Source organism: Drosophila simulans, chromosome 3L (genome assembly GCF_016746395.2).
Source record: "Drosophila simulans strain w501 chromosome 3L, Prin_Dsim_3.1, whole genome shotgun sequence".
Taxonomy (NCBI): Eukaryota; Metazoa; Arthropoda; class Insecta; order Diptera; family Drosophilidae; genus Drosophila; species Drosophila simulans.
In genome coordinates this window covers 22,393,561-22,416,953 of record NC_052522.2, presented here as the reverse complement: position 1 = coordinate 22,416,953, position 23,393 = coordinate 22,393,561, and the positions used below count along the sequence as shown (strand labels likewise).

The window sequence follows — 23,393 nt, the reverse complement described above, 5'->3', positions numbered from 1 at the left end:
CTCAGCCCGCTTAGGCTCTATTTCTCAAAATCAATTTAAATGGAGAACTCAAGTTTTAATGTCAAAGCAGTGGGTCTCGGTTACCTTTGTTAGAAAGTCATAATGCCTATAGACATCTATGTCTAATCTAACTTGCAGATTATTTTATATATTATTTAATACATTTATTAGCTAGCCACTTCTGAGGTCGTACTGAAATTCCACAGTGCTCTTATAGATCTTATCATGAAATTGAGAAATCGCGTCTGAATTATCTACCCTGGTCTGAGCTCTAATCTATCTATTTGTTTTCACCACGCAGGGTGATCGTCCATTCTGTTGTCCTATGCCCAACTGTCGTCGGCGCTTTGCTACGGAGAATGAGGTTACCAAGCACATCGACAACCACATGAACCCCAACACCACTAAGGTGCGGCGACAGCAACAGCAGCAGCACCAACAACAGCAACAGCAGCAGCAACAGCAGCAGCAGCAGCAGCAGCAACAGCAGCAGAATAACAACGCTGTCGCCCAGGTGGCCAATCACCTGATGAACGACGCCAAGAGCCTGGCGGCCCAACAGTTCCTCAACAACAACAATCCCTCGACAGTGGACAACAAGGCCAACATCCTTCCGGTGCGCAGTATAGCGTCCAACGCTGCGGCAGCCGCTGTTGTCCAGCAGTCCGTAGTAAAGAACGAGCTCTATTTTCCGCAGTGCTACGGACCACCCTTCCAGCATCCCTTTCAGGCACAGCAGCAGCAGGCCCAACAGCCCAGCGTGGCCCACGCAAACGGAGGACCCACTCCGCCCGTAACAGTAACGGTGGCCAACTCCGTGGCATCCGGCGTGGTGGTTCAGCAGAATGCTTCTGCCTCTGTGGTAGCCCAGTGACATCCCACCACTGCAGCAACTGGGGCACAACAACAGCAGCCATCGGCGCCGCAGCAGCAACACCATCCGCCGCCACCTCCGCCCACGTCGTCCGCGCATCACATTGCATCAGCGGCCGCCGCTGTCACCGCGGTCACGCCCTCATCCGCCCACGCCTCACCAGTTGCGGCGCCACAGACTGTGACGCTCTCGATCACGCTGCCGCCGCCACCGGCCTCCCATACGGTCCATCCGGGTCACCCGGGTCATCCAGGTCATCCGGGCGTGGCTAACGGGGCAGCGCCTCCGCCGCCAACTCTATCACACGCGATTCCCATTCATCCACACATACACTCGATATTCGGATCTCTATGATGTCATCAGTAGGAGAGACAGGAGCCGGAGGCAGGAATTCAAAGTTAATAGACACAAACTATTCACCATACTTCATAGGTTCGATTAGTTCTTTAGTATTAGACGCAAAACAAATTCTCCTAGTTTTTAAAACTAATCTTAAAATCACGAAACACAGTTTGGTAATGGCAAACGAACGAACGAACAGAGAGGAGCTGAACAGAACGCAAACAGGACGAGTACTAGTCTTTTTGAAAAGGACTCTAAACTTCTTTGATATAAACCATGAACATAAAATGCGAATGGTCAATGTGTAAGAGAAGTAATGAGCAGAACGAAGGAGAAACGAGAGCCAAAACACAACGTTATACGATTTCTATTTGTTTTAGCACCCCAACAACTTTTAAGACTAAAAATACATAAAATATTTATACACACCAAACACACGGACACTTTAGTACAGGCGAATTTCGTAACCCTTAATTTTGGATACAATTAATCGAGGATATACGACTTAGGCGTAATACTAGGATAGCTCCGATACAATGAGTATGAACATGCGACGTGATAGATAGGGCAGCTATTTGGGGCGAAGGCAGAAGGGGCAGAAGGATTGCTGGCAGAGAATAGGATGGGGAACGCAGACGTTGGCGCTGAGTAATTTGATTTTCGAAGCAGCATCAAAATTTGAGTTCTGTACTTTAGATATGTTGATGTATTGGAGTTTCTGTTTAATGAGCATGGTTGATCGACTTACGCTTGGCTCAGCCAAGGGGATTGGCCACGGGGCCACCACCAAACTCTTATTGGAAGTTTCTTTTTCATTTCAATTGATATGTGATTTTTAAAGTGTATAAATGAATACTGGAATGCAATTTAATGATACGATAAATCAAGGATAAGTTATGAAACCTTAAGTACATTGACCTAGGATTCATTTGTTGTCTTCCCCAACTAATAATGTGTAATTTATGTTGAGTTTTTATTTAGTTATTAGGCACGCATACGTTTAACCCAAATATGTCCACACTTTTGCACACACAAGGCAGACAAAAGAAATCAGCTGGAGCATCTTGTTTACCAAGCAGGCAAATTCGAATGTGACTCTTCAGGTGCCATACACAAGCATAAACAATAGTCAAAAGATTATCGATAATCGCGTACCCATCCTCCAATTTATACTCAGTATAATCTACCGTAATGAAGACCACCCGATCCCCACCATCTAAGTTCTTCCCCTGCCAACTGTGTGGATATAATCGACAAATTTAGTTTCTTAACAAATTTTCCAATGTACCGTCAAAGCATTTATAACTGTTATTGATATTTTAGAATATGTTTCCTAAAACACATATACATATTTTATGTGAAAGTATGCATATTTTATGTATATGTAGAAAACACCGTGGAAGATAAGAAATTATATTCAGTTAGTCGTTTCACCTTATCAAGTATCTACTCATTATTTCATAAATTTAATAATTAGTCAATTAAGTTTCTAATGCAATCAAAGTAAGTGCTCCGAATACGATTTGTTTTCACTGTTTTAAATTTAAAGTTTATGAATTATGTTTGGATATTTTATTTAAATTTTTTCAATAAAACAATTATATGATTTATCAGATTTTCTGTTGCATTATGTTTTCAAGTATCCTTTGATTTTATCCTTACCAAAGTCTGTTTCTTATGATTCCCTCTCTAAACGGGGCAACTCAGACAATTCTGGCATTATACAACACTACGAATTTTCGGCTTGCGAGAGCGTCTGGTTTTTGTGATACGAGTGTCGCTGCAAAAGTTTCGGCAACAATGGTTTATTCAAAATTGTACATAGAATGTTTTGGCAAAAATTAAATGTAACTCTACAAGCAAAAGTTTTATTAAAAGTTTGAATGAATTGTTTGACATTGTAAAATATTAAATTACGCCTACGGTTACGGTAAATTTAGTCAAAATTTTAAAATCACTTTTAGGCACATTAAAATTGCACATCTAAATCAAAATTGAGAGCGGATCACGACGAATAATCCAAAAATATTGCATGCTCCGTCACAGGCAACCAACATCCAAAAATTGATATGGTACCCAATATGGTGGCTTTTATTGGAATTAGACAAAAGGGACATGATCAGATCGATCTGATCAGCATGATTTGCTATAAAAACACAAAGTTTATCATTAAGCTCTAGCAAACCTTTAGGCCTTTTAGACAAAATTTTATTAATCCTTTCGGCTTTAAAAAATCGAAAATGTAAATCGATAATAACATACGACGAAAACACACATGAACCTTTTGGCTTTAAATCAAAATTATGTTTAGTTTTAGTTAAAAAAAAAACAAATGAAAATGTTTACGAGAACGTTTATATCAAAGAAAATTATGGCAAATTATGCTATAATTCCAATAAAAGCAAAATTTAGACTGAATGTCGCTGTGATAAATGCAAATTAAAAACAAACCTAAACGTAAAACTTTTGTACATTTTAGGCATTAACACAAAATTTAAAGCATACTCCTAATCAAAAAAAAATCATAAATTTAGGCGCAACAAAATCTAGCATAAAGACAGAGACTAAGAACAAAATTTTAAATGCTCCAAAATCATTTTGCAGAACATAGCGGGAGCTACAAATTGCCCTATCATGTTCTGCAAACATTTATAGTTTTCCAATTACCTATTATTTCATATACTTTGAATTTTGTTTACATTACTAGTTTGTTTGAGTATTGTTTATTTGATTTGATAGTTGCTAACCAAACTGAATAGCAAACATGAGTTATAAGAAAGCTGCACAATGGAGTACACCAGCTGCTTCAGTGGAATTTTGCGCTTAGAAGTCTTCTAAGAAGCATTAGTGAAGAGTGAAGACCGAAGATCACACCGGAAGTGACAAACATAAGGTACATAGGTACATATGTACACTTATAAGAATGTAACAGTTGAGATGGGGAAACATTTAAGATGACTCAAGCCTAGAAGGACAAAGGGGCTAGAACGTGACTAACCGGATAGACCAGACCGAAACAGAACCATAATGATGTAAAACACGACAAACCGTCGGAGGAGATAAATGCTGCAGATAATAACTGATAAAGAAATAGGAAAACCAATCAAAGTTACAAGCATACCTAACAAAAAACAATAGCCCAATTTAAATAACCAAGAGTACAAATACAAGTAATTTTTATAGCAGAAATTTTAATTGCAGTTTCAAAGAGCCATAATAAGTAAACATAAGTAACGTGTAACCATATTGCAAACCCAAGAAACACAATCACACAAGGTAACAGAGGCATGAAAAAAACATTAAACTTGGCACATCAAAATCGACAGAGAAAAATAAAAATCAGACATGACAAAAGTGAAATTATCTAGAAACTGCGTTTCGATACGAAATCATGACACCCTGGAAATCCAAAACGAAAAACTAAAGTGAAGAAAATAACAAGAAAAATCCTTTCTTCTTAAAATTGAAACAAATTATAATAGCGATGAATAATACATGAAAACGTCAGGATAATATTTGAGAATATTTCAGAAGTGATTACTTTTCCGGCTTACATTTCCGACTCAGAACATACATATAGCTCAATACCAGAGACAAGCAATATTAATAGAAAATGCCCACAACCAACATACAAACATCAAAGAAGCAAACTCGAAACAGAAAATATTAGGGATAGAGGGCAGTGTAGTCTGAGGAAAACTCAGCCCTTCGCCCTAAAATTTCCAGAAGCGAATGCATTATAATTGAGTACAGCCGCTTTCTGCAATAGTGATAATAGTTTTTAAGTCAACCACCAAGCATAAAAGCAACCAACAAACGAAATATAATTCAAGAGATCAGCTAACAGAAGAGATTATTAAAAAATAGATAAATACACATTGAAATAGCAACGGTAAGAATTAAAATAAAAACTGAGTCATGATAATAACGATGATTCTGAATGAGAACCATTTGAAATGATAATATTTAATAACATACAGAAAAGCCCATTCAACATCTGTTTGATTTGATTTGAGATTGTAAAGATTGTAAACACCCAGCCTACGGATTGAATTCGAGTTACAAAAATATTTTTAGTTCAATTACCAAAAATCCGAAAGGGAAGCGATTACCGAAGAAAGAAATGGATTGATGTCACTCAAACTAATGAATAAAATAAAACAAATTCAAAGCAAAAGGAAAAGCAAAAATAAAAGCAAAAATAGTTTCAAAAAACGAAGCAAATAGCGTATAGCATATGGAAAACCCTAAACTCTTAAATTATATGTATGGTGTATTATATTTTTTAAACTATTTAAGGCATACTCTCTATATATATACGATATATCTACTTATATTTAACGTAACCCCTTGAAGTTTGTGACAGCAGCTAGCTGCGTATAAGGAGGAACTACAGACTTTTATTGTATTGAACGCCAGTTAAAAACTAATACAAGATCACAGAAATTCAAACACATCTTGTTTTTGGCTTAAAAGAACCCCAAAAGTGAATTGAAATGACGAAATGAAATCCAAAACAAAACAACAATAGCCTCGTTAGTTGTTAATTACGCCCATGGCGTTATTGATAAAAACTCTATATTGAAATTATTGCAAATATCTGATCGATCAAGGCATAGAAACTGTACTGGGCCCAGTGTATTTCACAGTGTCCTAAAAGTGGTGACAAAATTACTTTTTATACCTTTCAAGGGAAGATACACAATCGTATCCCATAGATAAGACTTCCAAGCTAACAATTCGAGCGAAGTTCAGTTTGAATTTCTGCGAAACCACACTATAATCAATCGTCTTAAATCTTTTAGTCAATGGGCCCAAACTCATTCTATGCCTATGAGTACGATCACTTTTTGCAATAGACACCATGTGCCCATAGAACAAGTAATTTATTGCAGACAGAAATCAAATAATTTATTTATATTATATACGAAGTTGTTTTTGCAACAGGAACGAACCACAAGCCGAAAGAAATAGTACCGAAAATATTTTACAGAATTTTTACAAGCAACCGACAAACCAACAAGTAAATACAGCTCTTAAATAAATAGAAAATCAGAATATCAGCAAACACAAGCAGAGGTACTAAACTAAACCAATCAGACAGCTTACAACTGAGAAAAACAGCAAAAAAATAGTAAAAGTCGACGAAAACGCCGAAAAAACAAACTAAAAGGAGAACATATAGTAACATTTACTTACAGACATTAAAGTATATTCCATTAAGTGTTAAGTAAAGTATTCAAATGAAAACTCATTTTAAAACGTGCGCTTGCCTGTGAGCGCAGCAAAGATACAAAATCATCTCAAGCGATGATTTACGATAAGTTCAATAACCCGATGGATCAGATCGGATCGGATCAGATCAGATTGAAGAACGAACCGAACACAATTTGTTATGTTGGCATTACTTTTATATATACGTTTGTAATTACTATGAACGATTGACAGGGACTACAATTTAATAACTACCATAGAAATAATAACTGAGCAGTGTCAATAGAAACAAATTTTATTTACGCATATATCAATGGCCGCCTCGAAAGCGAGCAGGAAAGCACTTATTATTAATTGTAACTCAACTGAAACTGTACATAAGCAACCACAAACTGCAACTGCAAATGCAATAGTACCAACGTAAGTAAATCAATTATTTCACTAATTTCGCTAACAAATAGCTAATGCACCAAGAAAACGAAGAGCAGATATGCCCGACCAGCAGTTCAGCTGAGTAAAAAGAGGTACGATCGAATTTTCGCTATGAGTTTAATCAGCTGAAAAGAACATATCCATGCAGAACTACTGACCACTGCGCTACCATAGCCGATTACGTTTTCACGACACACCCAGATCAAACTTTAATTTGTTTTTATCAGAAAGTGAGAATTTCATTGCAAACGTTTAATCGAAAATCAAAGCCACAAGCCGAATCAAACCAAGATAGAATCAAACAAAGCAATAGTGATACTAAACTACCAGGATCAGGACGAGTACCTGCCCTGGGCCAGCCAATAGCCAATAGCCTGATACAAGTAATAACAATAAACCGAACAAATCTTTTAATTTACAAGATATACACAACAAATGCCACGGATACCGCAGCAGCAACCATAGTACAATAATAAATAACACTTTTTTCTTACCGACCGACTTTTATATGTACAACCGACAGGAGCAGCAAACCCAATTGAGCAACTAATAGTCAGCAGCAGCGGATGAGGATGCGGATTGAGGGGATTGTGAGATGGATAGATAGAAAGATACAAAGCAGATTGAACCGAATCAAAAATAGCGACAGAGGCGATTTTAAGTATACAACAAGCATAAGAAGCAAGCTAACTACCTATATACATATATTTTTTAAAGAGGCAAATGCAAAACCGAAAGCAGAAGTAACAATAGCTAAAAGTTGTTAAGCAATTTACTATTTGAATTTGTATCATTTTGAATCGATTGAATGTAAAAACCAAGTTATACATATATGAATAAAAACCAACGCAGTGAAAATCAAAACAAACGAATGTAAAACGTTTTTATATTACAAGAAACAAACTAGAAGAACAAAAATCTCACTTTCCTGGTAAAAATTGAATTAATTGGTACAAAAATAATAAAAACAGATTGCACAAAACAATAAAACTGGCTTACCGACATCAATGACACACAGATGTACACACTTTGTTCGCGTTTTGTATAATCTTCAGTGTTAATTTTTTTAATCTAAACCAATCCTAGTTTGATAGTTCAATTGTTGATTTAGTTTTACACTTACAACTACAATAACCGGAAAAGAACGAATAGGATTTTTCGTAGGAAAGAACACCCCTGGCAACTATTTCGAATATTAAAAGCATCTTCATTTCGGCTGAATCAAAAATGAGGTTCGTAACATACCACGTATTAATTTGCATACTAATAAATGTTTCTCTAAACTATTCAGAAAACATATTCTACATAACACAATCTAGAGAGAAAAATAAAAAGAAATCATTGCAAACCTTGCGAAGAAAAGTTTGGCGACAAAAACGTGCTTTCGAGCGAAAAGCGATGTCTTTAGATATCAAAATCTGAAAAAGAAATGGTGACTTAACCACTGGCATTGAATAAAAAATACAAGATACATGTCTTGCGCAAATTAGAAATACATTGATGTATACCTTCTCGGCGATATTCCAAATAAAATTCTCGGAACAACACTAATCTCGGTCATTGCAAAATTGATTGCATAAAACAATGTATACTCAAGTCTTGGCAACTATTTAATGAAAATTCACGTTTAATTCCATTTTTCGGAGCAACCAAAACAAAAATTAAATTTAAGCCAAATGTATAAGCATCATTTTTTACATAAAAATTAGGTAATACTACAAGTAAATACTCTAGGACTTAAAAATAAGCAAAAATTAAATGAACGAAAAGAGGACATCCAAAAAGCGATAAGCAAAAGTAAAAGTTTAGAAGAAAAGCGAATAGTGAATAAACAAAATTCACCGTCATGAAAATAAAAACTACTAAATCCAAAAAAAGGTCAAATTCAAAATTATAATTGTTATAAGCAAATAAACACACACTATATATGCAGACATATATCCAGACAATTCATTACACCCCAGCCAAACTATAAGTAATCCCTTAGATTACGCACACCACAAAGGAACACCATGGGACACGCAACTAGCACCACCAAGTCACACACCAACACTCTCCACCACACACACACTCAGACCCACACCCACACCACTTCCATTGGTTTAGATTTTAAGCATCATTTTAAACTTAATCGTCAGCCAAAAAAAGAAAAATACAAAAAGAATCCTATCATGGCAGTCCAAAATTAATCGAACTCACAAAAGAATAAATAAGATTTTAAGGCAAGCAAATATTACCGCGTCAAAAATTAATATTTAAGCAAGTAAACTTATGCAAAATCTTGCGTCGTCTAGTTTAATGTCGTAAAGTTTTACTTTTTGTAACAATTAATTAACATTTAAATATATATTCTGTACCACACAAAAGAAATGGTAAGCGCAAAAGTATTGTAAACATCTATTGACTTACTAATTTCGAAAAGAATGAAGATACCAATTTTTCAATAGCTCACCAAATATGAAAATGGAAAAACCAATGCTACGGCGAGTGCAACAAAAAAATCAAAGAATTTCTGGCATCCAAAATATAGAACTACTAAAATACGAACCCATATTATTATACAAGAAAATGATTTGAAATAAATTGAATCTTGTAATATAGAGGAACGAGTTTCTTTGGGAACACGGTTGCAATTTTTTTGTTGCGAAATTTGTAGATTCTCTTACACAATCTTGGGAGAAAATATAGTTCTGGCTGCTAGCACGTCAAGTCAAACTTAACGACTCCGTCGTAGTCTGGACCGAATTCAAAGATTGGCTTCTTTTCCCATGGGCGGTTGAAGCACGCGGAGTAGGTGGTCTGCATGTTGCTGATCTCGTCCAGCATTTTCTCGCACTTGAAGCGAAAGAGGTAATTGTGTGTCTTCGTGAGATTTCCGAAGGCCTGCAGTCTGTCCACGTCCGCCGGTTGCTTCGGAGGACCGCTTTTGTCCTTTTCGCCACTCGCGTGTATAAGACGCAGTCGAGGAATCTCCTGGAACTCCAGGGTGTGGGTGGTAGTGAAGTTCCTCTTGAGTAGCTCATCGTCCACCAGGTTTAGGGAAGATCGCCTATTCCTTACAAAGTTCTGGTAAGCCAATATGCGATGATCCACGAACAAGGGCACTACCTCGGCGCCATCGAAGGGTGCAGTAGTGTAGGTGTCGTGGCAGAGCGACCTATGGAGCTCGCAACCACTCACCCGGATCCCCGGCAGGATGGCATTGCTCTGCTCCTCGACTGCGTAGCGGCGCTCCGCCCAGTTGCCAATCAGCACCTCCTTGCCGAAAGGCGTCGAGGCCATGTCGTCCGCCACGGACTTTTGGCCTTTGTTCATCCTTCGCCAATATGAAAAAAATCTAACTAGCAATGTTACTACTAAATGTACAAGGTCGACTAATTTAATAATTTAAACTACATTAAAAGTCTTGGCCTTCTTAGCTTACCACTAATTTTGGCTTTGGCACTTTGCAAGGACATATATATACCTATCAAGAAATGGCGCTGAAGAAAAACCTCCTCGACTATTAGTTACCCTTTACTCGACTATGAAGAAGTAGTACCAAAGACTTACCAGCCGATAGAGATCCATATAGAAAAAATATATATTTTTATAGGGTCGGAAACGCTTCCTTCTACCGGCGAAGAAAAGGCAAGGCAGCACAACCTCTAAGCTAAAGAGAAATTCTTATATAAGCAAAACGGAAACACTTTGGTGATTTCGTGCGCTGCAATAAATAATACATATGGCTAATTAAGCCACCGAGCTATTGCGACGCACAATACTCGCCAAATTTTCCCTAAGCCTTGCAAACTTGACTTACTTACTTATTGAAAATACAGTGTTGGGTCATGCAGCCGCCAAAACTGTGCAGTAGACTAATCACATATTCTTTAATATTATAAGCCAAATTAGTCAGTGGTATCAGTTGCGATGCCCATAGTGCAAACCGCTGTTCTCGCACGCATTTATCTGTACGTCGCTCATTCCTTGTTTGTTGTTGTTAGCCACCTACGTTAAGCTTGGGCGCTGCATTTCGGCTGCCTGCCCGCCAGTTGCCAATTCTTCGTGTTTCGGAAAAGACCAAACTTACGCATTCAATTATCGCTATCGTAAAAGAATAACAATTCGCAAAATAAAAGCTGTCGTAATAAAAACAAACTTTCTTCGGTTTTTTATTATTCGCAACAGCTATTGAAAAAGCTCAATAGCTAAACATACAGCGAAAGACTTAAAACGATGCTAAGGCATACAGCTGCGGTTAAAATAATAGCACTACTGCAGGTTGAAAGTTTATTTCCTAAAAAAAGGTATTGAATGTTTATTTTTTTTAAAGTCTGATTGCATGAATAATAAGTACCATATGTTGTCTCTCTAAGCAAGAAATTTTGACTCTCTCAATGTAACGGTTCTTTTTGTTTTTGGGCACTTTCTGTACCTTTGTCATTGTATACACCCACCGATACGACGAACATGACCGAATCGATTCCACTGGTGATCGGAAAATACGTCAGTTCTAAACGCTGCGGTTTTAACAATTCTAGTATAGGAATACTAGATTTTTGGGAGTTTAGTGGGCCTGTCAAAAAGTTTTTTTGCAGATCGATAAAATTGTACAGGACTAATAAAAATATGAAAAAATTACAACACTTTTTCAAAATTTTGGTCGTGGCAGTATTGGTCCGTTTGTGGGCGCTAGAGTGGGCGTGGCAAAATGTTTTTTTACAATACTAATAAAAAAATGGGAAAATATCAAAACTTCTTTTAAAAGTGTGGGCGTGGCAGTATTGGGCGGTTTGTGGACGTTATAGAGGTCGCGGCAAGAAGTTTTTGTCAAATCGATAAAATTAACAAGACATAAAAATATAAAAAAAAATCATGACATTTTTTTAAACGTGTAGGCGTTTCAGGTTTGGTACAGAATATATATACTTTATATGGTCGAACACGCTTCCTTCTACCTTTTCAACAAATCTTATATACCCCTTTACTTAACGAATAAAAGGTATACAAATTGTGATAAAAAAAAAACTAAACTAAGATTTCATAAATAATATTTTTAATTAATATTCCGACAGCTACATATTTTGGTTGACCGATTTGGATAAAATCAAAAACGAAAGTGTATAAATTAACATATATAATATAATGCTTTGCAGATTTCGCCTTATGTATGATGAAAACTTCCGACTAAAAAGTTTTATTTTAAATTTCTAAATTCCTTTCCAAGAATTTAAAGTACATTTCTGCAGCTGCGGCGAAAAACCAGCCATTGCCCGCCACCAAGAGCTTCAAATTTATTTAGGTTTCAAATGCAGCTCTTTAAGTTTTTCTTTTATTGAAAAGGCCCTCAACACCATTTTTAAAAAATATTAAAGACAATACTGTACTACATAAAGTTTATTATATTCGGTAAATACTTGTTTTACGATATTCCGCAGATTAATATTAAATATATGGTTGCCATTGCAAAATTCATTTTATGCCTAAGATCTTGCCCCAATATTGTTAAATTTATAAAATGATATACACTTTTAGGGGATAGCTTTGGTAAAACAAACGATGATGGTTCAATTTACTTTATGCCATTTCTCAGGGTTCTTATTATTCTCGAAATATGTTTGAATGTATGTTTGCATTACTCTTGGTATTTGTCTATATTTTATAGCTTAAATTTAATAGCACAGATAGTTATAGTTAATTTTTATAGGTTAAGCGTTTTTTAGAAATGGATTTTAAGAACTCGTACGGTTGTCATCAATTGTACATTTCTTTGCACCAAACTATTTAAACTATTTTGGTAAATGGTGAATTTAGGCAACACATTTTTCGGAGCTCTTAAATTAGGCGGTCCAGTTAGACATTTAAACTTACATATATATTAATAGACGATCAATGAATATTTCAGTGGTTAAGAATTCGTTTAGTATCATCATTCATTATAAGTCGAATTTCGGACTTTGCTTACACATAACATTGAGTAGAGTTTAGTTTTAATTCCATAATGTATACCTGCTTTGACTAACATATTTATTTTATTTGGTGCACTTTATTTAGTCCTCCAGACATTCATACTTTTTACTCTATATTAATACGCTTATTTTTCTAATTATTGTTACCATTGTGGATGAGATGTGACTGAACGTGTGTGGGAATGTGTGTCTCTGGTTGTCTGCCGATGTACTTTTAGTATGCTTTTATGCGCTGATATTATTATGAACCTTCAATTGCTTGCTGTGTTGAACGAGCATTTTTATCAATTATTTTTCCTGGTTTTTCTTTTTTTTTTGTTTTTAAGTTTTTTCATTTTTTTTTTGCCGTGATATATGAGTGCGTTTTTGTTGAGCGTAAGCTGATCTTAATGTGTGTGATCAAATGAATTATTAACGATTGGTCCTTTGAATGCGATCTGCAGTGTGCACATAAATTGCTAAAACCAAGTTTTAAATTCGTGAAAAATGTTGACATACAAGCTCATTCAAATAAAAACAAGAGAGAACGCTAAAGTCGAATTTCTCGACTATTAGATACCCGTTACTCAAATAGTGGGAGTGCCAGGGAAGTATTTCAAAGTTGTTCTTAATTATCGATAGAATTTGATAAAAAAATATCAAAATTAAAAAAAAAATGTGGGCATATCAGGAATTGACAAGACTTATAACTTTAAAATATAAAATCATTTCTATAAAATGTGGCCGTTGCAGTTATGGGTCGCGTTTGTGTCTGTAGCTTTTATATCTGCCAAGATTTCAACGTTTATACGGACAGACATACGGACGGACAGACAGACGGGCCGGGCCAGTGATCTCGATCAAGAATATATATTCTTTAATAGGGTTAACATTTCTACGAATAAAGAATTGCCTTTTGCTCTACAAATAACGGGTATAAAAACATGGACAAATTGTGATATGCTTCCAGTGCAACAGTGAACTCTGAGTTGGTATGATATGAATTTTATGTCAATGATATTTACGTTAATTTATAAGGGGTAGACAAGTGTTGGTAATCTACTGAATTTGTTTATTTTTTCAAAATGTATTAATTTATTATTGAGATGTATACTTTTGATTACAATCTGGATAGGCTATACTTGTAAATTTCTGTTGCCGTTTAGTAAACTATTGCATTAGAGTTCAATTCAACCTACAAGCAACAGAATAGTACACAGAACCGTGTTTTCCTATGAATTTATTTTTATTTAAGTATATGAGCGAAAATTGCTTTACATTCGAGTAAACGTGGTGCTGATTGCTTCGTAAGATTTCGCATTTGCTTGGTGCATTATTCCGTTTTGGTAAACCCATTAATAATGAACTTAATTACCAAAGCATCAAATCAACGCCCACACAGTATGCGGAAATTATAGCATTTTTGATTACATACAAAAATCTTTTGTTGATCTGAACTCTCCATTTAAAGTTGTTTTGGAGATGTCTTCGTCAAAAATTGTTTTATTTTGATAGCACGCTAGAGTTTTGATTTGCCTCAATTTTACACAAATTGATTGCTTGCTTTCAAATACCGAATAAATTATTCATCAATAATACCAAAAAAACCATGTTTTACTTTAACTACGCCTCGCTTAGCTTGTCCATTTCATGCCTTTTTGACTCGCTTCCGTTTTATTCTTATGTATGTTGACTGTGACCTAGTGGTATTGCACTTTCCCGGGGAATATACTCGGATTATAGTAAGTGGTCACTTGATTTATAATCCGGTTGCTTCGCTGTGGGGAAGAACGAGTAAGATCTATGAAAATCAAAATCATAATTAATTGTTACAATTTCTTTACAGTTTAAGTTTTATTTTTCAAAATTGAAATAATTTGTTCCACAAGTTGAGATGCAAATAAACAAAAATTAAAAATTTGCATTCTGCACACTAGTGGGATGATCAGGTTTATGTGCTTAAAATAATATCACATTAAACTGTTTTTGCCGACATTGTAGATTATTAAACACTTCGTATTGACTCAAATTGCGCGGTGAGCATTAGAAACTAGAGAGAAGCACTTAGAGATAAAATGAAAATAAAAGTTAAATAAAAAGTAGCTTTGCAGCCCATTGCAGAACGAATAAATTGTATGCGCTTAACGCTTTCGTTTATATACGTGAGCATGTTTGAATAAATGGATCACAAAAAATAATAGTACTACACAGGCTACTTAGATAATAAACACATTAAAATAAAACCAAACTCTTTGCCATTTATAAAACAATGCAAAAATTAGAGCGCATAGAACAAACCTGGAAGCTTACTTCAAATCTATGAAAATCCCTGCTGTGCAATCTGGTTGAAAACCCACAGTAACAATTAAATCATTCTTAATTGGTCAAGTCAAATGTAAAGTTAAACACACACATCCTTGCTCCGTCGCTCTTGTTTTCGGCTTTTCTCTCTAACTGCACTTCGCCGCGCTCCTCGCTTGTTTTGGCATAGTTTTACTTTTTTTATGGATTTTTTGTTAGTTATTTAATTTACTCGGCTTTGGGGTGCAAATCTTCTCTAGCGCTTGCGTTTTGTCATACAAAATCCAGCTCGGAGCGGGTGCTGTACATCTTGCGCTCCATGGTACGCTCGAACCATTTCTTTATCTCTGAAACAACCAGCACAGACGAGGTTAGGGAGACCAGGAAGAATATGTCATACGGCGTAAGAGCTTCCGTCTGGAAAACCATTTGCAGCGGCGGAAAGTAGACAACGAGCATTTGACCAATGATCGAGAAAGCGACGGCCAGCAAGAACATCCGATTGGTAGTGAGTCCGATGGTAAAGACACTCTTTGTCTGCGAGCGGCAAGACAGGGCGTTAAACATGTCGAAAAACACGAAACAAGTAAAGGTCATCGTCGTGTCCCGCTTGGTCTTTCCCAGCGTCCCGTCGGCCATTTCGCGCTGGAACACCCACAGCGTGCCCAGTACAATTATGCTGGCACTCAGTAGAACGTTCACCACCACAGACTTTGTGATCATCGGTTGTTTCACGTTCCGTGGTTTCTGTTTGAGCACATCGTGGTCGACGGGCTCCACACCCAGAGACTGTGCGGGCGGACCGTCCATTATGATGTTGATCCACAAAATCTGCATGGCATTCAGCGGGTTAGCAATGTCCATCAGAGTGGCCAGGGCAATCAGGGCCAGGGCAGCTATTGATGTGCTAAGCTGAAAGCGCACGAAGTTGCGAATGTTGTAGAATATGCCCTTGCCCTCCTCGATGGCGGCGCTGCATGAAAAGAAAGTTAGGCACAACTCAACTGATTAAGTAATCCGCTTACATTATGGTGTGGAAATCATCATTGACCAGAATCATATCAGCCGCCTCCTTACACACATCCGTCCCGTTCTTACCCATGGCAATGCCGATGTCAGCCTTCTTCAGAGCTACTCCGTCGTTCACCCCGTCGCCAGTCATGCCGACTATGTTGCCACTGCGCTGCAAGGACTTGACTATCTCCAGTTTGTGGCGTGGCGATACGCGGTAGAAGACGCTCACGTTGTTGGCTACCTTGTCCAGTTGGTGCTCGTTCATTTGATCCATTTCCTGACCGGAAAGCGTCTGGTGGTGAATTGTATCGATACCGATGAGATTCGCTGGGAGTTAGAAAAAAATCTTGTTAAAAACGCAGGCTAATACAGAGTTCCCTGCATTAACAAAACGAAACTGTGTTAGGGCAGACTGTAGAGGTAGCGAACATGACTTACAAATTACGAACCACTTCCCTTTGTCCTTGAACCCACTTCTAATGCCTAGCACCCCTTCTTACCTGGCACTAAAGGCAGGCCCTGTTGTGCCAAGGCAGTCAAGTTAAATCTCTTTCATTGCATTTTCCAAGCAATTTGTCGAGCAACAGGCTGAAGCGCTGCAAAGTGGTGCCCCTCCTGCCCCATTGGCCAGGCAGGAGTCGCGTGTGTGTCGGCGCAGCTTGAAGCCGTCGACTTGGATCTTAATCCCCAAGGAGTTCAAAAACAATTGTTAATTTGTTGGGTGTGCAGGCAGCGGGTTGTTTGCTCCTCGAAAATTCAATTGAAACCCAAGCAATAAAGTTGAAAAACTTAAGAAGGAACGACCTACTTCCCCACACCCTTCATGCCAATACCATTTCCCGCCTCCATTCCTTTTGCACTCGAGCGCATTTATGAAGTGCGCTCAATGGGTGGCAGCTGTAGGAGACAGGAACAACAATAGCATCAGCAGAACTTCTGCGAAAAGTCGCACCGCCATTTTTCATTATGGCGCCGGCGTATTTGTCCTGCCCAGAACCGAGCTCCTTGCCTTCCCATCCCAGTGCTTGTCGTGTTTGCGCAAAATTTTAGCCAGAGTGCACTGAAGTAAATAATAACAATCTGCAACAAAAGCAACAGGGTGTGCCCAACGCAAAGATGCGCGGTAAAATAAGCAAAGGGATGCGTAATTAAAACGCATTCAGCGACTTGAATCCCATTCGCCGTCTCCCAACAATTAAAAGCAGCCAGCCGCCGTCCGGAGGTGGCCAGGATGTAGCCGTCTCCTCACCATTTTCCTCGTTTTCAATTCTCCGCAGGACTGTTTTAAACTTGCAGTAGCAAGGAGTTTGTCTCCTGCTCTCTTTATATCCTTTTGCCCTAATGCCCGAGCCGTAAAGAAGTCGGTAGCATGCAGACCGCGGCCGCCTTGGTGCCCCCAAAGTGCGTCCTTATCTCGTCCATGTTGTGTTTCATGGGACTGGTAAAATGAGTATAACCACGCGTTTGTTATTCTTTATACTAGTCTCTCAGCCATTTAAGTCTGCATCAAGCATCGAAAATCTAGCCAGTTTATAGGAGCTATAGATCAAACAAGGTTTTGTCTTACATTCACACACTTTGATACGTAGATACATTTTAAACAAATACGATCTTGTGGATTTTCGTTCTTACAGGTTTTGTAAAATCAAAATAAATCACCTCTTTGCGGACTAAAAAAAAGTTATATAAATATATAACATTTTCAATAACTTCAGCATCGATTTTATAATTTTAACTTGTACATTTACAACACTTTGTCTCATAAAATATACAATCATTTCAATGCCTTGGTATGCAATTCCATTAGTTTCTGGGCAACTTTTCGATTGGTGTATTACTCGATCAGATCGGACAATGACAACAGAATAAAAAATACGGACAACAAATAACAATGCATTATAAAAAGAATCAATTCAAATTCCATGCTTTATCTGTACCTTTCCATGTTTCCCTGACGAATACGTGAAGGCGAACTGTAATCCCTATTCAATATTTAATTTATTTTATTAATAGCGGTGACTATACCACTCGGAAGCATTTATAAGCAGTGGCTTCAAACTCGGAAGGTAGTAGAACTCAGACTAATACCAATAAATAATAAAACAATGCATAATTATAGCGCGTGACTCTGTACTTGCACCTTTACTAAACAATATCCGCCGACATTGAAACCAACTTGGATAGGCTATAGATAGTTACTACATCACAATGGGTATCATGTGAAATGAGATTATTAATCGGATATAGTAAGCCTTGTGATAGCTCCTAGAGCCCCAATACGGGTTCTTTTCTGGAGTCTACTTTTACATAAGTATTTTAAGTAAGAGTGAGGTTGAAGAGCAAAAAAGACTAACTACGGATAGAAAGTACAAGCAAAATGAATAGCAATTGTTAGATTAAGTGAAATGTCGGATGTTTGCCTTTCCTTTATAGACAACATTTTTATTCTACAAGTAGGTTAACAAATTTCTGAGCTATTATAACAAATACTTTGTTTTTAACCCGCTAATCAGAAAATGTTTTGGGCATTGCATGTGATGTAAAAATGTTGAGACACAAAGCGCAGCATAACCGCAAGCCAAAGGCGGATTTGGCAGAATCGTGGGTGCAACCGGATGCAAAAGTTGCTGCAAAGTTTATGAAAATGTCAAGCGCCTAAAATTGTGCAACAAGCTTTTTGTTCACCACTTGAACTGCCATCCACAAGAAAACTTCGCACGGCATCGGAGTGAAAAGGGGTTCGGAGTGAAGTTGGCGGCCAAAATCAAAGCGAATTTGTACCCAATATTTTAATAAAACAAGCATGCACTGCCGAGTAAATACACTAGCCCATATTTGGTAGTTTAAGCCATCGTATGGCTCACGAAACAGTAAGAAGTTTTCTTTGCCAGAGTCGTTTGCATTTTTACTTCCAACTGGAAGCTGAAGGAGCAAATTCTCCAAATCACTCCAAATTGTTCAGCGAGTTCTTGTACGTGACTACTTCATTCGGCTGCTTGCAGACTGTGTTTCCATGAAAATGGCCATTATAAATACTGCAAGAAAAAACACGCAATCAACATGCAGGATTATTTGGCCAAGTCCGTACTGCATTTGCAAACGCACTTCGCTAATTGGGAGGAAGTTTGCAATGCTATGGAAATTTAGACTGATTAATGCGAGCATACGCACGATTTCAAAAAAGGTTTTACCTTGTTTTAAAGGAAAATAAAATTCAAAATGAATGAATGGAATGAATGGCCTGCATTTATGAAAACACATTCAATGTATAACAAACAAAAATTTGCAGTTGAGTTCCCGGACTATAAGATACCCGTTACTCAGCTAGTGTGAATGCGAACGCGAAATTCCATAATTTTTCTGGATTTTTCGATAGATGTTCGATAGATAGTAAGATATTGGCAGATTTCGGCGTTTTTAGGGCGTTAGAGTGGGCGTGGCAACATGGGTTAACAAACAAACTTAACAAACATCTTTGTCTCTGAAATCTGTATTCTAGCTTTTATTCTGAGATACCGACGTTCATTTGGACGGACGTGGACTTGTCCAGTTCGACTCGGCTATTAATTCCGATCAAGAATATATATAGTTTATATGGTCGGAAACGCCTCCTTTTACCTACATACAACATACTGTTCAACCAATCTAGTATACCCTTTCACTCTACGAGTAATGGTTAATTAGTGAGCAAAGGCCTACTGCTCAAAATAGACAAAAGCATTAAATAAAACACAGCCTCCTGATGTAATCATCAGTCCAATCACAACCCATACAGTATTTCAAGGATTAGTCGATGAAATTAGACACAATTGCCTGGCCTAACACAAGTACATACACGAACAGAACAACAATGGGATGCAGACGGATGTAGAATAGGATACAAGTGATGTTGGAAAAATAAATATCGATGTATATGAAGAGTACTATGTACATATACACTGTACCTATTTAAAGTCCTAAGGACCAAACATGCTTTCGCTTTGTTTGATTTTAAAATAGAATCCCAATATTTTTATACACGATTATTGGTATCTGAAGGCTCTAATTTGGTTTGGCTGATATTCGACCTCCAAGGATTTCTTAAAAACCACACTCCTTTTTTAATTACTATATTCATTAGTTATCGGTATTAGTTATCGGTAAAGTCAGACCCTAAAACCGTTTCTGAGATATATCTATAAGTACCAATTGAATGTAAAAAGTAACAAAAAATGTTCCCTTAAGTTACTAAACAACACAGCTGGCACGATGACAGGGGACAGAAACAGACAGGAAAAGAAAATGGCAAAGCAATGGAAGTGGTTCAATATTCAAGCTTCAATCTTTAGATATTTCAAAAAAAATGTCAGAGACAGGGACAGAGTCCTGCCCGCCGCAGATGCGCATATGATGGCTAGGATGCAGACGATGCTGGGTCTGTGATAAGTTTAGGGGAATGCGGAGATGAGGTCCACAGTTAATTATTTCTGACTGCTGACGACGACGTCGATGCTCTCTCCTATTATTTCCCGTTTTGCAGGATATTTGATATGGAACGCCTCCTTTGCCAAGGAACCCCAAAGGAACAGCTACCTAGGGTTGGTTTTCTTTCTTAGCTTTTCCCTTTTGACGGTTTCTTTTGTGCTCTGTGCGCGCTTTTCCAATATTGTGAACTAGCTTTGCATTTGTCAGCTTTTCGGGCAGAAAAAATATTTTGTAAATTACCCAGTACCTTACGAGATGAATGCTTAAATTTACTCACACTTAAATGTTTCAAATAAAATATCACAAAAAAAAACTTCTTCAGACAGAAGGCTTTCGTGTCTAGCCACCGGCTCATGTTCAATTAATTCTGTTTACACAGAAGTAGACCACACTCCCTTGAGCAGAGGTGTCGGTGTGTCACGGTCATAACCGTGTCCTCGGTTATGAGCGAATTCTCATTAAACACAAAAATTGGTTAGTTAGCGGATTGTTGAGAGCCTAGGACATGTTTCTTTACAAAACAAAGTTTCGTCTAGTTCAAGACAATAGATATCAAAAAGAATTTTTGCGAACAAAAATCTGCTTTTGACTTGAACTAATATATTTTATCCTATATACAAATTGATTAAATGCGACTATATGAGAGCACAAAATATAAAAAACTTGCCTAACGAAAGATCTGAGTTACTTACCAATGGCCAAGGCCGTTTCCTGGGCATCTCCAGTCACCATTTTGACACGCACTCCGCTCTGCATCAACATTTCAATGGACTCTCGAACAAGGGGCCTCGGTGGGTCAGTGATGCCGACTAGGCCGCAGTAGATCAGATCTTGCATGGACCGGCCCTTTGCCAGGGCCAACACGCGCAGGCCCTTGCGCCCGATCTCGTACGCCTCGGCTAGGAACTCGGCCTCGTTCTGCTTGGTAAGTGGTACCGTCTGGGTACCGAACTGATACTTGGTGCACTGCGGCAACAGGGTCTCTAGAGCCCCCTTGGCGAAGAAAATCTCTTCCTTGTTGTTGTTGTACTTGTGGATGCACTTCACAGCCATCATCTTCTGCTCCGAGCTGAAGGGATACTCCTGGATGCGAACGTAGTTCTCAGCTGTGGCGTACATTCCGTTCTTCATGGCAACCGCCACAAGGGCTCCCTCGGTGGGTTGTCCTAGCAGGGTGCCATTTTGTATGTAAGCGTTATTGCAGACCGCCCCGATTTCAAGAAGGTTTGTAATATTGGTCTTAGCCATCTCCACGTTGTTGCAATGCCGTATGTGGATTTCACCCTGGTCATTGTAACCGGCACCGGTCACGTCCGCCATGTAGCCGTCGGAAGTGATAATGATCGTGGCCGTCATCTCGTTCTTGGTCAAAGTTCCCGTCTTGTCAGAGCAGATAACGTTTACGCAGCCCAAGGTCTCAACAGTAGGCAGCTTTTTAACGATGGAATTTCGTTTAGCCATCCGCATTACGCCAAGCGCCAGAGTCACAGTTACCACGATAGGAAGGCCCTCGGGGATGGCCGCAACGGCCAGTGAAACGCTGATATTGAACATTTCCGAGAGCGGCTTACCTTGTAGCCAGCCCAGCAGCATGATGACACCGATAATCAGGAAGGAGTAGAAGCTCAACTGAGCGCCTAGAATGTCCATCGACTTCTGGAGTGGCGTCTTCGGAGCCTCCTCTGCCTGCATCATTTTGAAGACTTCACCGAACTCACTGCGCTCCCCAGTGCTAACAACTATGCCCTTGCCGTTGCCACATCGCACCAGAGTGCCCATGAAGGCAATGTTCTTCATGTTGCTGTGGTCCTTTACGTTCGTATTGTTCAGCAAAACATCGGTAATCTTGCGCGCCGGCTCTGTTTCGCCGGTAAAACTGCTCTCGTCGATAGATAGGTCCACAGCTTCAAAAAGACGCACGTCGGCCGGCACCCGGTCGCCCACGTTGAGGTGCACTATGTCCCCGGGCACCAGTTCGCGTGCCAGGAAGGTGTCTAGTCGACCTTCCCGCAGGCAGTGGCATTCAGGGGGCACCAGCTTCTTTAGCTCCTCCAGACTCTTCTCGGAGCGGTACTCCTGAATGAAGGCCACCGTGACCACGATTAGGATGGCAATGGTTATGCTCACGGCGTCGTCAAACTGCTTCATGATTACGGACACCAGAGCAGAACCAAGAAGCAGCAGAATTAGCGGGTTCCTAAACTGCTCAATGTATTTTTTCCATGTGGGATCCTCCGCCACGAGCAGCAGCTCGTTATGCCCGATGATCTTGGCACGATACTTGGCCTCCGTCCATTTGAGGCCGGTACGCACGTCGACCTGCAGTCGTCCGGCGACCTCGGAGGCACTGTGGGTCGATGATTCCGAGGTGGATAACAGCATTTCAGGTGTGAGGGTTAGGCCCGTCTGCGGGGAGAAAATAGGATTGGTAAATACTTTTAAAAAATATTAAAAATGTAATTGCTTAATTTGAAAGAAACTCCCAACGTGCAAGGCCCCACTTTCGACCACCAATTCTTGGCAGCGAATTATTCCGATTTCTATGTAGTTTTGTCATTAAAACTCAGTAGCCAACAACATGCTGTTTTTTTTACAACTAGACGTGTAAGTTAGTTTAGTTTAGAATTTTTTAAAAATCCTTTTTAATATCAATTTGGGAACATTATTAAACCATCCATCAAACGTCCATAAAAAAGCACCGCCCAACGAGGAAAAAACTAGAGACAATCGCACCTTCAACATACTAAAATTTGATATCAAGTTCTGTGACGAAATTATTTTTAATTTGATTAAGCATACAGATTTAGACGCAGCGCAAGTTT

General features: G+C 38.5%; 3 protein-coding genes across 17 annotated transcripts in view; 1 reads left to right on the top strand and 2 right to left on the bottom strand.

Moving 5' to 3' along the window:
- LOC6739146 (zinc finger protein 768) overlaps positions 1-9,462 on the top strand; it is a 30,268-nt gene extending 20,806 nt beyond the window's left edge. For all 5 annotated transcript variants that reach the window (XM_039294209.2, XM_039294207.2, XM_039294206.2 and 2 more), the window contains exon 7: positions 302-9,462. In XM_039294209.2, coding sequence (XP_039150143.1) covers positions 302-874 — 573 coding nt within the window. In that variant the 3' untranslated portion in view covers positions 875-9,462. The remainder of the gene's footprint in view (positions 1-301) is intronic.
- Positions 9,435-10,259, bottom strand: LOC6739145. Its single transcript, XM_002085902.4, has one exon. The coding sequence runs from the start codon at positions 10,175-10,177 to the stop codon at positions 9,560-9,562; it is 618 nt and encodes a 205-aa protein (XP_002085938.1). The 5' UTR covers positions 10,178-10,259; the 3' UTR covers positions 9,435-9,559.
- Positions 10,260-12,223: 1,964 nt separating this feature from the next.
- The window catches only part of LOC6739144 (calcium-transporting ATPase type 2C member 1), a 33,735-nt gene continuing 22,565 nt past the window's right edge, over positions 12,224-23,393 (bottom strand). For 7 of the 11 annotated variants that reach the window (XM_016171957.3, XM_016171956.3, XM_039293521.2 and 4 more), the window contains 3 exons: positions 21,264-22,977; positions 16,119-16,434; positions 14,787-16,066 (listed from right to left, as the gene is read on the bottom strand). In XM_016171957.3, coding sequence (XP_016033000.1) covers positions 15,367-16,066; positions 16,119-16,434; positions 21,264-22,977 — 2,730 coding nt within the window. In that variant the 3' untranslated portion in view covers positions 14,787-15,366. Of the gene's footprint in view, positions 14,594-14,786; positions 16,067-16,118; positions 16,435-21,263; positions 22,978-23,393 lie in introns of those variants that run through there. The other 4 variants (XR_006541758.1, XR_001599804.3, XR_005543998.2 and 1 more) reach the window with 4 other exon arrangements.